Source organism: Podarcis erhardii (genome assembly GCF_964252035.2).
Source record: "Podarcis erhardii genome assembly, chromosome: 1".
NCBI classification, from domain to species: Eukaryota; Metazoa; Chordata; class Lepidosauria; order Squamata; family Lacertidae; genus Podarcis; species Podarcis erhardii.
The window spans coordinates 68562786-68576374 of record NC_138497.1 but is presented as its reverse complement, the minus strand read 5'-3'; the positions used below and the strand labels follow the sequence as shown (position 1 = coordinate 68576374).

The following is a 13589-nucleotide window of genomic DNA, read 5'->3' as shown; positions in this document are numbered from 1 at the left end:
TGTCTTGTCTGATATGCATCCATTGCAGATGCTCAAAGGGTTTGTTTTTCACTTCCTGGAATTTAAATTCTGAGTGCTCTTGAAAGTCATGGAACTATAGTATTGATTTAGTTGAAAGCTGTCTGTATTTGTGATTGTTCCTTCTGCATGCTTTACTTTATGAATATGTCACAAAGCAAAGTGTTACAATTTTTAAAACAAACATCACCCGTATAGCAACACATTAACCTTAAGTAGCATTTCTTGTAGTGGAAGAAGATATTCTTTAAATTACAGATTATATGTGTACATTGTAAGCAGCAGAAAAAGTGTTAGTGCATTTTTTAAGCAATACAATTCACAATATGTGTGTACAGAATAGAAGGGACTGTGTCTACTAAATAAGATTTAATAATGCACAGTGGCAAATATTTGCAATTTGTGCCGCTGAGTTATCAAAGGGATCATCCCAAACAAAATGTAGAGGGATCAAGTGAAACTTCTACAGCTTCTAACCAAAGATGGTGATGGAATACACTGGCAGAAATATACCGTATTGCAGTGGATTTTACATGGTGCTTTCACACCATGAATTGTACCACTTTGTGATCTTTAGTTTTGTGTAAAAGTCAAATACGCAGGACACAATCTCAACACAAAGATGGGTCACCTTCTTGTAATGACTGTATTCACTAGAAAATGGGGGGGGGGGATGTTTTTGTTGCCGCTCAAGATAAATGTACAGATGATATATTCCAAATGAATGCGTTGACAAATCCCCAGTAAAATCAATGGAAGGTTCTGCACACTGAACTGTTCAGAGGATTGCAGCCCAGCTGGAAAAAACGATGCCTCACATTACGTTTATCGCTTTATTTGAATACTGTTTATCATACCTGATTTTTAAAACTTGTAGGAAAATTCAGTATGGGCCTTAACACAAAGATGTGTCCAGAACTCAGGGATTATTTCTGAATTATTTTTTTAATTCTAACTGGAAAGACTAAACTATGACTTAGCTATGTAAGAGGTGCTTAAATGCTACTGCTGTATTTGGCTGGACAATAGTTTATACACAGCATACACATAAAAGTGTGAAGGGAGTGAAAACTCCAGAACCTGGTTGAAAGGGTAAAGAATAAAATGGATTCTGTTACAATGCATAACTTAATTTTATAAAATATAACTTATTTAAGGCCCATGGTGTGAGCCCTGCCATAAGCACTCTCCCTTCAGCGCAAAAGGGCAAGAATTAGCATTTACTTTACTTTAGAACAAACTGTGGTTTCCCATTACATATGAACTCAGGGAACTGTGATTTGTCATAACCAAATATAGTTAACAAACCAGAGTATCAAACCATGGTTTGATCCAGATTTATTTTTCACTAGAACCAAGGACAGTCTTTTGAGTTCACATGCAATGTTAGAACTGCCTTTTCTTCTAAAGTGAAAGCTTTTATTCTTCTCACAGCTGCAAGAGGAGATGATAGAAAGAGGAGAATTATTACGAAAAATACAGAATATAGAAATGTCTTGGAAGGTGGTAGGAAAAAAGGATGGGATCTCTTCAGTATTTATGTATTTATTGCATCGTGTGGTGTTTACATAAAATTGTAACTTGTAAACATATTATGTTTGGGGTTTACTCTTCTGCTTTGGTCAGTAACTGAAATTCAAATCATGAATAACGTTTTGTCAAAGCCGCTTTTACTGTATAAGGCAGAACGATACCAGTTCCTTTTTTAAAAAGAGATGTACAGTATCTGAATTTCTCATTTGCACTTGATAATGTATGTGTACTGTGAGTTGCACATCATCATTGTAATATAAGCTACTCTCTGTTTAGTGTTCAAATGTACTTAAATGTCTTATTTGGATTATTAAAAAACTTACTGGTGACATGGCACAATGCTATAAGTACAACCCAGATTCATTTTTAAACAAAGCTGCTTAAAGCTTCTGAACCATAAACTTTTCTGTCATAGAATGTTGAATTATTGGAAATATTTATTGAATTACAGGTGACTGTTCAGTTGCACAAAGGCCTGGCTCCTAAATTAAAAAACAAAAACACATGCACATGAACACCAGAACTACTGAGTTGTTTCACACACCTGCTTTGTTTGCTCAAAACACTTTTTTACTGGAGGAGGAAAACCTGAAACAGAGCCCTAAATATGGGGTGGGAGAATTGGAGCAGGTTCAATGACACAGTCATCATTTCCCTGCCTACTGTTTCTCAAATTCAATTTCATAATCTCACTCCACTTTTGCCCCTAAAAGAGCAAACATTGGGAACCAACCCTGAGGAAAATTGACATTAGAAAGTAATTTAGAGAGAAGCAGCGTGAAACTTCTCTACTCCACATTGTTTTCCAACAGTTTTTCTTTTAAATGTCAGGGCCCACAAACATTTCTATAATTTAGTTAGTCCCAGAGTTAACAAATTCAGAATATTTTGTAATGCAGCTCCCAAATGGAAATACTCTCCTCAGCCTGGAATTTGGGTTTATTATACCTGTGCAAAAAGTACAAAGCCCTCCAATTAGCAAGATTTGTATGCTCAACCTGTGTAGATGCTGTTTGTCTAATAGTGACATCCAGACCAGTCACTGTGTTCAAAGTTTTCAGGACTCATCATAGAAAGAAAGCAATTTGAGTAATTATGAGGTGAACATTTTAATGAGAACCACAAGGTTGGAAGTAAAAGGAATTTTGTCTCACCCAGTGTGCCTATTTAGCCATTCTGATGTTCAGATATGATGAATAATTATGTTTTAAACGCACTGTCCATGTCCCAGTCCTGTAAATGGACCTTCTATATCCATCAGGAATCTGTTGTTCTACTTTGTACTATTATTGAGGCATGAAGCACTGCAATCTGAAATGTAATTTTTGTTTACTGTAAAACAAAATGTATGAAACTTTTTTTGAAGAATTACAGCTAATTAGTTCTTCAAATCCCATTAAACGTATTCTATATATACTCCTGTCAAGAATCACATGTGATAACACTCTTCTGACATCATTCTAAATATTACTGGTCTGCATATATATATTCTGGAAACTCCCAGAATACTTATGGGAGGGTAGAGGCGGGGGGTCGGGGGTGGAGTTCTGTTGTGCAAGCAGAAATCCTTGTCCTGATGGAACCAATTAGTTGGATAGCACCCTATATATTTAAACCAGGTCACTGAGACTTTTTTCCAAGGTATCCTAGGAATATGTTTCCACAAGGACTTCTAATTCAGAATTTTCACCTTCACAAAACCACAGTGTACCGTGTGGTTTAAGGGAAGTTATGGGAATGTTATTAATTACCAAGCCCAGTGACCAATATCAAAAAGCTAGTTTAACTCAGCTAAGGCCTACCCATTTTCCCTTTGAACAGTGGACCCATACCATAACAAAAAACTGTTTTTGAAATTGCCCTCGGATTCAAAAGATGTCTGTCTCAGATTCGAAAGAGAGGGGAGGGGAAAACATGCTAAAATTGCCTCCCATCCTGTTCCACCAATAGAGCTCTTACCATCAGGTGAGCAACACAATTTATTGGATACAAAGCACTGCAACCAATGGACATTATTTCAAAGGCTCTACTCTGAGCATGACTTAATCGGGAACAACTCAACTTTTTTGAGTAAAGGTTTCAGTAAAACTTTGTAAAAGGTTGTCCTTGTACAAAGTTGAAAACATGAAGGTAAAATGGGAACAAAAAAGAAAATATAAAAGATTTTAGCAGGTACATCTGCTGCGTGTCTAAACTATTTCCGGAGAGGGAGAGGGAGAGGGGAGGGTGTATCTCCAGCTGAGATGAAATTGCAGAATTGGTGTTGCTCTGGTGCCAAAGATTTTTTTACAACATTCACATGACATTATCACCAAAATACCAATCCATACTTTGTTTGCATTTAATCTGAATTAATCTGCTATACGTCTACAATCACTCCTGATGAAATTCATTAGGGCATATATTATTATTTTTACTTCTGGTGGGTGGCCTCTAACATCCCATACTTCCACATCTGAGTACATGTTGTTTCTAGTAGAGGAAACCATGTGAACATGCGTATTTCCACCAATTGCTCAATTGCTGCACATTTGAAATTCAATAACCCCAGAGAAGTTGTTCTTTCACTCTCTCCACACTGTACATGTAGGCCGGAGATTAACTTGGAGGCCATAACAGCAGTACATTGATTGAGAGGGTTTTGTAATATAACTTTTTAATGTAGAGGTCTTGTGCAAGAACTCTATCACTTTATCACTTTATCACTACAGGGTGGGGGCCACTACCGAGAAGGCCCTCTGCCTGGCTACCTTGCGCAAGATGCCATATCAAAAAACAACAGCAAACTGAAATGGATTTGCCCTCCACCAGTACATATGCCTCCACTATGTCCACTGTGAAGCATGAGCACTAAGGCTGGTAACATTTGCTATTGCACACTTTCTGGGATTTTTTAAAGTGAGCACACACAGGTACAGAAACACATGCACCTGTGCCCAAAACATAGACAGTGGAGGACAGGGAATACAATTTACAGATACATTCCATCAACTTCTGCCCATTGGTGTGGACACCAGTAGAATAGCAATGATTAGCCATTGGGGCGGGAGGAATGGGTATGCCAAATGCACACACAGAAAATGTGATCTGTTTGACCTTTAGGCGATATAAGGCCCAGTCTGGAAGCACCCATCTGCAGGGACAACTGCAGAAAAGCAGCTCAAGCAGAGCAAAGGAGAACAAGGATTTTGCTATGCACAATAAAATCACATAAATATCGTGACTGAAAGCTGAGGAAATACTGTGGTAGAAGGGATCTTGGCTCTGATGAGGTTGAAGGACTTTTGCATTAGAATCCCTTTAATTCTATATACAGTGGTACCTCGGGTTACATACGCTTCAGGTTACAGACTCCCCTAACCCAGAAATAGTACCTTGGGTTAAGATCTTTGCTTCAGGATGAGAACAGAAATCGTGCTCTGGCGGCACAGCAGCAGCTGGAGGCCCCATTAGCTAAAGTGGTGCTTCAGGTTAAGAACAGTTTCAGGTTAAGAACGGACCTCTGGAATGAATTAAGTACTTAACCCAAGCTACTACTGTGTTTACACTCCAAGCCTCTCTTCCTATGCCTGTTTACTTGAAGGTCCAGGCCAAAACCATCCCTTTTACACCCTCCAACATTTATCCAATGAAAATAGGGACGTCCCACTCCATAATGACAATATTACTGTTTAGACCCCACACATCTTATTAGGTTACCCCAGCATTCTGGGCATATATAAAAACATAATAAAACATTTCAAAAAACATTCCCTATACAGGATTTCCTTCAGACTTCTCAGGGGTCGGATAACTCCACACCCTTCAACATTTCTCCAATGAAAATAGGGAAATCGTAAGGAAAAGTGGAACATTCCGGGATCAAATCAGAAACCTAGACGGCGTCTCTAAATCAGGGACTTCCCTGGAATACAGGGACACTTGGAGGGTCTGCCCTTTACACCCTAGGAAATATTGGGGCTTCAATCCTGGAATACAAGACCCTTCCATTAATTAAGAAGCCCTATTATAAGAATGCGAGAGGAGGCGGAGGGGGGCTGTTTTGCAGTGTAACCCTGCTTAGGATGCCAAAGGCGCACGGCTCCTATTTCCACCTTTTGCGTGCGAGCAGTGGCGTGGCGTGGCTTGTCAGCACCTGGGGCAAGGCAAGTAATTTGCGCCCCTGCCAGGTAGGGGCAGAGAGCTGCGAGTGCGAGCGCCCCCCCCCCAGATGTTGCGCCCTGTGCGGCCAGCCCCCCCCCGCACCCCCCACGCTACGCCACTGCGTGCGAGACTAATGGAAGGAGCAACTTGTGTCCCGGAGCGGTTATTACAGTATTGTAGGGCCTGAGGTGGGGCGGCACTGGCCTGCTGAGTCCTCTCTGCCGAGTCGCTGCTCTGAGCCCATGTGGGTAGGAGCGAGCGAGGCAGAGAAAACCCTTCTCTGGGTGCGCGCGGGAGGGAGAGAGGCAGAGAGGGAGGGAAGAAGGAAGGAAGGAGGGAGGGAGAAAGAGAGAGCAAGAACAGCCTCAAATGTTTGGAATAATTCCGCTTCCGTTGGGAATAGGGACCAGCCGCTTGTGAGCGACTCCAGCGGGGACTCTCCTCCTCCTCCTCCTCCTCCTCCTCGGCCAGGCTCCGGCGCGCTTTCCCTGGGACCCCCAGCAGCACCTCCGCCATGGCCACCTCCCCTCAGAAATCGCCCTCGTCCCCCAAGTCGCCCACTCCCAAGTCGCCCCCATCCCGGAAGAAAGACGACTCCTTTTTGGGCAAGCTCGGAGGCACTTTGGCCAGGAGGAAAAAAGCGAAAGAAGGTAAGGGGGGGGGGGACAGAGAGAGAAGTGTGTGCGCTGGTGTGCCAAAGGTTTCCCCCTTTTTTTCTGCGCGGCGCCTTTAATGAGGCAGAGGGAGGGGCATGGAGGAGAGAGGCAGGCGAGGCGGGGGGGGGGAGGGAGAAGGGAAAAGTCAAAGGCTCCCCACGCTTGCCCTCAGCCAGAAGCACCCGAGCCGGGCTAAGGAGGGACGGGGGTGGCCGGGCTGGGTGTGCCGCCTCGGGGAAAGCGTCATGCTTGAAAAATGTAGCCTGCAGCAGCCGCTGCCGGGCTGGGCTCCTTCAGCTGTTTATCTAGCCTTGTTTCTGTCAGGAAGTTGTCCTCCCAGAGTTGAGAAATCTCCCCCCGCCCTCCCCAGCCAGTTTTCGGCCTCTCCGCCTCCCTCGACGGGCTCCTAGCTGGGGCTTCGCAGACCCCGCAGGGTCAACAGCGCGGGCTGGCGAGGCTCCCAGTCAGAGCCTTGTTTTCGCACGCCTTGGAGCTCTGAGGCCTTATTGTAAGCGCTCTGTGCGCTGCGCTGCCTGCTGGGAAGGAGTTTCTTCCCAGAGTGGGAATTCAAGGCTTTCAGTATCTTTATAAGTTGCCTAAAGTGAAGAGGGGAGGGAGGCGCTCCTGGCAACAGCGGGGCACAGACCGCTCTCGCTGGGAGCGCAGGGAGGCTGCTGTGTCTGTATAAGGAGCTAGAGCCGGAGGAAGTGTAGTATGAATTAGGCACACTTTCTGGTACACACATGCAATGCTTTGTTGTCAAGCTCTCTGGACAGGTGCTCACACCTGAAGGAGGCACATCTTAAGCTTGTTCATTTATTTATAGCCAAGGTTCACCTAAGAGGAGCTGTAAGCCCTCTTAATACACCCCCCCCCCAAAAAAAAACTACACACAGAGGCAGCACACAACTCCATACAGTATGCAGGGCATGCTTCTGAAGGGAAGAATGGGCAAGCTTCAATTTCAAGACCCTCTGCCTTGGGACCGGAGGCACAGTGCCCCTCCTGGTGAAGTTTCTGATCTCCTATGGCTGTGGGATGCTATATTTTTGGTTCCTGCATCTACCCCTGCACTACTTCCTGCTGCACAAGTTCCCTGTGTAAGCTCTGTTGTTGTTGTTTAGTTGTTTAGTCGTGTCCGACTCTTCGTGACCCCATGGACCAGAGCACGCCAGGCACTCCTGTCTTCCACTGCCTCCCGCAGTTTGGTCAGACTCATGTTTGTAGCTTCGAGAACACTGTCCAACCATCTCGTCCTCTGTCGTCCCCTTCTTCTTTCCCAACATCAGGGTCTTTTCCAGGGAGTCTTCTCTTCTCATGAGGTGGCCAAAGTATTGGAGCCTCAGCTTCAGGATCTGTCCTTCCAGTGAGCACTCAGGGCTGATTTCCTTAAGAATGGATACGTTTGATCTTCTTGCAGTCCATGGGACTCTCAAGAGTCTCCCTCCAGCACCATAATTCAAAAGCATCAATTCTTCGGAGATCAGCCTTCTTTATGGTCCAGCTCTCACTTCCATACGTCACTACTGGGAAAACCATGGCTTTAACTATACAGACCTTTGTTGGCAAGGTGATGTCTCTGCTTTTTAAGACGCTGTCTAGGTTTGCCATCGCCTTTCTCCCAAGGAGCAGGTGTCTTTTAATTTCGTGGCTGCTGTCACCATCTGCAGTGATCATGGAGCCCAAGAAAGTAAAATCTCTCACTGCCTCCATTTCTTCCCCTTCTATTTGCCAGGAGGTGATGGGCCCAGTGGCCATGATCTTCATTTTTTTGATGTTGAGCTTCAGACCATATTTTGCGTTCTCCTCCTTCACTCTCATTAAAAGGTTCTTTAATTCCTCCTCACTTTCTGCCATCAAGGTTGTGTCATCTGCATATCTGAGGTTGTTGATATTTCTTCCGGCGATCTTAATTCCGGCTTGGGATTCATCCAGCCCAGCCTTTCGCATGATGAATTCTGCATATAAGTTAAATAAGCAGGGGGACAATATACAGCCTTGCCGTACTCCTTTCCCAATTTTGAACCATTCAGTTGTTCCATATCCAGTTCTAACTGTAGCTTCTTGTCCCACATAGAGATTTCTCAGGAGACAGATGAGGTCATCAGGCACTCCCATTTCTTTAAGAACTTGCCATAGTTTGCTGTGGTCGACACAGTCAAAGGCTTTTGCATAGTCAATGAAGCAGAAGTAGATGTCTTTCTGGAACTCTCTAGCTTTCTCCATAATCCAGCGCATGTTTGTAATTTGGTCTCTGGTTCCTCTGCTCCTTCGAAATCCAGCTTGCACTTCTGGGAGTTCTCGGTCCACATATTGCTTAAGCCTGCCTTGTAGAATTTTAAGCATAACCTTGCTAGCGTGTGAAATGAGTGCAATTGTGCGGTAGTTGGAGCATTCTTTGGCACTGCCCTTCTTTGGGATTGGGATGTAGACTGATCTTCTCCAAGTGTATGCTCTGCAATAGTGTTAATTGAATGCTGTCACATGAAAACCTGTCCTGTGCATAATTACACACACCTGAGTCCCTAGAACAATGAAATGGGCAGGAGAACATTTCCACCAGGAACACATTTTTTTTGGGGGGGGGGTCCTTCTTGTTGTTGCTCCTATTATTTATTACATTTGTACACCAGCCTTCACCCATAGATCTCAGGGCACTTCACAGCATAAAAATACAAGATAAAAACACAAAATACATAACAAAAACAAGAACAAAACAAAACAACCCCGAAACATAAAGGATATAGGATGTTAGCCAGTTAAAAGCCAGGTTGAAGAGAAACATTTCTGCCTGGTGCCTAAAGGTGCATAATGAAGACGCCAGCAGAATCTCGCTGGGGAGAGCATTCCAAAAAGGAGAGCCACCACAGAAAAGACATGTTATTGCGTTGCCACCCCCCGGAACTCTTGTGGAGGAGGCACACGAAGAAGGGCCACAAGTGATGAACTCAGGTTCCAGGTAGGTTCATATGGAGAGAGGTGGACCTTCAGGTATTGTGGTCCTGAGCTGCTTAAAGTTTTATAAGTCAAAACCAGCACTTTGAATTTGGCCCAGAAACTAATTGGCAATTAGCACAAGTTGGGCCAGGATTGGTGTAAGATGCTTAAACCATCTTGCCTCGGTGAGCAACTGCCCACCAAATTCTTTACCATCTGATGTTTCCAAACTGTCTTCAGAGGAAGCCCTACATATAACATACTGCGATAATCTAACCCAGAAATTACCAGAGCATAAAAAACAGTAGTTAGCCTATCCCTGTCCAGAGAGGGGTACAGCTGAGCCAGCAGGTGAAGCTGATGGAAGGCACTTTGCACCACTGAGGCCACCTGAGCCTCAAGCGACAGCAAAGGAGTGCCCCCAAGCTACATACCTGCTCCTTCAGAGAGAGTGTAACCCCATAAAAAGCAGGCAACCTCCCATCCACCCAGTTTAGAATTCCGTCATCAAATTCTCTGGTTTGAGAAAAAATACAAAACTGGATTGTAACATACTTTGTTGGACTTAAATCAGTTGTGATTTAATTATAGGAGGCATCATCAAGTTTGTATGCCGCTTTTTCCAAATTATTGTAAAGACGTCTCAAAAGAATAGCAATCTACCAGCAAATGCACTTCTTAACAGGTTTGATATTTAGATGCTTTTTAGATAATTATGATAGCGTTTATACTTTGTAAATACTTGAATGTGTATAATTGAATTGTGGTTGTTATTTGTTTCTTTTATTTCAAACTGCTTTAAGAAAGCTATGGGTTCCTTAGAAACTTTTCAAAAACCCATTAATGGGAAGATTAGTATTAGCACAAGGTTCCCTGAAAAATAGGTTGCTCACCGCAAGCAATCTCCCTCTACAATATGCAACTGCAGGGGAGTGTTTTGCATGTACTAGGGTTCAGTATTGGTTCATATGTGGCAAAATGAACTGATTGTATTTCAAACGTGTATTTTGGAATGAACATTGTTAAATAGTTGATACAGATGAACGGTGTGGGGTTTTATAATTGTTGCATGATTTCTTGTAAACTGTTGTAATGTTGCTAGAGGTAACTGACTGGGGGTTGGCCCTATACTAAGCAAGTGAAGTAACCCATTTTGGAATATTTAGGGGAAATGAGGTGTTAAGAGCTGGACTGAACAATTGGAGTTAAACAATTAAAGAGGGTTATGAAGAAAAGCAAGGAAAAGAGATATTGGTGGCAAGAGGTTTAGAAGGGAGTATTGAAGTTTTAAGGAAATGTCCTAGCTAAAACAGGTAACTGTAGCTTAACACACCTGGCTAGTGCCCTGAATAAACTTGTGTACACACCCTAGAACATGCCCCAGAAACCTGTGCAATTGAATTAATTGAATTACTTAAAAATGGCAGTTAGATCACATGCATCACATCAATCAATACAGATCTTACCTGTAATTAGTTTTCATTGTTATTGAATAAGTGTTTTCCTGTTTGCTTTAACACATATATATTGGCCTTCATTTAGAAATATATCCAACACAAATAATACTTATCAGCTCTCGAAAATGGCTCAGCTTGAAGGTTGTAAGTTGCACTAATGCACTAGCTTTGTCTGCCATGTTGTGTGACACATTTTCCCTGCTCCCAATCCAACTGCTTCTGGACAGGCCTTTCTTGCACTGCGTGACAATGAGTCACAGTGTACAACAGACAGGGTTTCACATAAAAGGTGGTTTCAGTGGCTGCGAAGACATTCAGGTTCAATATTTAGCACCCAAGATTATTTGTCAGCAAAATAAGTTGTTGGCTTTTGTTTTATTTGTTTTTCCAAAAGTGCTGTCTATATTGTATAGTCTCAAAGTTGGCCTGTGCTATCAACCAGTCATCTGTCAAAAAACAATGGCAGCAGACTAAGCACAGTATCAGATCCCCTGAGTATGTATGTGTAATATGCATGTAAATATAGGCCAAACTCCACTGGTCATCTCTGGGTAATTTTGTAATAAAGGTATCAGTGAACTTAGGTAATGGAGTTACTATGTGAGTAGACTAATGCGAATGAAAAGGCATAGTAACTCATTCACGACATTAGATTAACACAGGATCCATTCATGCAACAAGAGGGCATGAAATTATAAAGCCCATGATATTAGCAGTGATGGTTTCTGGCAGCTAGAAATACAGTAGTCTAAAAACCTCTTTTTGGTGCTAGAACCATTAGCAGAGAAGTCTTTGAGGTAATGGTAAGAGTGAATAAACACCCTCCTTTCCCCCTTTTCTTGGCGTATTTCATTATCTTATATTATGGGTTTCCAGGGTGAGTAAAGCTGCATTGATTGTGCTCCTTCAGTTTTCTTGGGCTTGACTGACGGACATCAAAAATCCGCACCTTGTAATAACCTGCCTTAGAGAATCTTAACAATTGGACCCTGACATTCTAATAAATCTGTGATACATTCACCAAGGGAGAGCAAAGTTCAAAATTGCTTAAATTGGTGTAGGAGCAGATGGAAAACAGACAGTTTGGGCCCATGAATTTGATGGAGGGCAATTATGGTACAGTGTATGGTCTGAGTCAGCTTCCCAATTGATATGACTTCAATTGAAGTAATTTGCCCACTCTTCTCTTTGGCTTATTTGGTTTTGATGGTGCAAGAAAAACTAATCTTGCTCCAGCTTTGTAACATTCTTTTTCTCTATCTTTGGCCTTGTTGTTTTGCTGCTGCAGTTGAAAAAGCTAGCATTTTGACCTATCCAAGACGTAAGCCTGGGGTTGCTTGATAGGATCTGGTCTGTAGGTTATGAAAAATACCGAATATTCAGAAGGCAGAATAACTTGGGTCTCTTATTTTCTTAACATTGCAACAATGGGTGGCACTTTTTTTGAAGGGGGAGGGTGGAATTAGTAGCTTATGCTTGCTTACTGTTTGCTCTGGCAACTTATCTAAGAGTAATAGTACTTTAAGCACTTGCAGAAACCAGACCATTTCAGGTAATGGATCCTTGAATTATTTAAACAGTATTCAATATAAATGACAGTAGTAGAATTTGACTTGCATTGTGTATTTGGCAGAAATGAGGCTTACATTTTCACATCTGCTACTTTTTTTTGTCATTTGGAGGCAGTCATGAGGAATGTTTTCTTTCCTCCCCTCATATACCTCTCTCTCTCTCTTTAAATGGCCTGATTTTTTATTTTTTTAAAATACTGGGTTGTATCCAAGGTAGCACTAAATTAAAGTCACATACTGTAGCAGTATACTTGTTGCACTGGTGCAAGGAAAAACCCAACTACATTAGCAAAGATTGTTGTACAACAGATTGTGCAACAACAATCAGCTGTTGTGGAAAAATATCCACTAGGGCAACTGTTGCATTGGATTCCTTTCGTTGCGCAACCTTTAGATTCTGGCATCCACTTGCGTGTGGGCTCTTGCCGTAGCAGACAGAGAACATTGGATACAGCCCATAGTATCTGATGATGGGGGAGTGTTGCTGCCTTAGCAACCCTAACTGGCCCTAGTGAGGGAGAGGGTAGTGTTAAATCTGTGTTCCTATCACTAGACTCTACAAATTTCTAATTTCCCATTCCAAGGAAGTGTCAAACCCTTTTGTTCTGAATGTGATGATGTCTGGAGAGAGTGGACTAAAGGTGGATTCCCACATTCTCCTTTCGGTCTGGTCATTGTAAAATGATATTCTATGAATATCTATACATATGGTGCTCACTACAATCTGTCAGAAGGTCTGATTCCATATGACTCTCCACTGAATAGGGACACAAGTGGCGCTGTGGGTTAAACCACAGAGCTTAGGACTTACCGATCAGAAGGTCGGCGGTTCGAATCCCCACCATGGGGTGAGCTCCCGTTGCTCGGTCCCTGCTCCTGCCAACCTAGCAATTCGAAAGCACGTCAAAGTTCAAGTAGATAAATAGGTACCGCTCTGGCGGGAAGGTAAATGGCGTTTCCGTACGCTGCTCTGGTTGGCCAGAAGCGGCTTAGTCATGCTGGCCACATGACCCAGAAGCTGTACGCCAGCTCCCTCGGCCAATAAAGCGAGATGAGCGCCACAACCCCAGAGTCAGTCACGACTGGACCTAATGGTCAGGGGTCCCTTTACCTTTACCTACCTCCACTGAATATTAAACACAGTTGTCTAATGGTTGTAGGAAAATGCCTGTGAAATCCCACCTTCCTTCCAAGTGCCCTAAATAGCATCCTAAGAAACTTCTCTCTTTGTCCTTGCCTTTCCTGCCAACATTGGCGATTGAATTATACTTGCA

The 13589-nt window shown here is 42.9% G+C and overlaps 1 protein-coding gene across 1 annotated transcript in view; it reads left to right on the top strand.

The window, feature by feature from the left end:
• Nucleotides 1-6000: 6000 nt before the first annotated feature.
• PARVA (parvin alpha) overlaps nucleotides 6001-13589 on the top strand; it is a 63698-nt gene continuing 56109 nt past the window's right edge. The window contains exon 1 of the mRNA XM_081879079.1: nucleotides 6001-6344. Coding sequence (XP_081735205.1) covers nucleotides 6209-6344 — 136 coding nt within the window. The 5' untranslated portion in view covers nucleotides 6001-6208. The remainder of the gene's footprint in view (nucleotides 6345-13589) is intronic.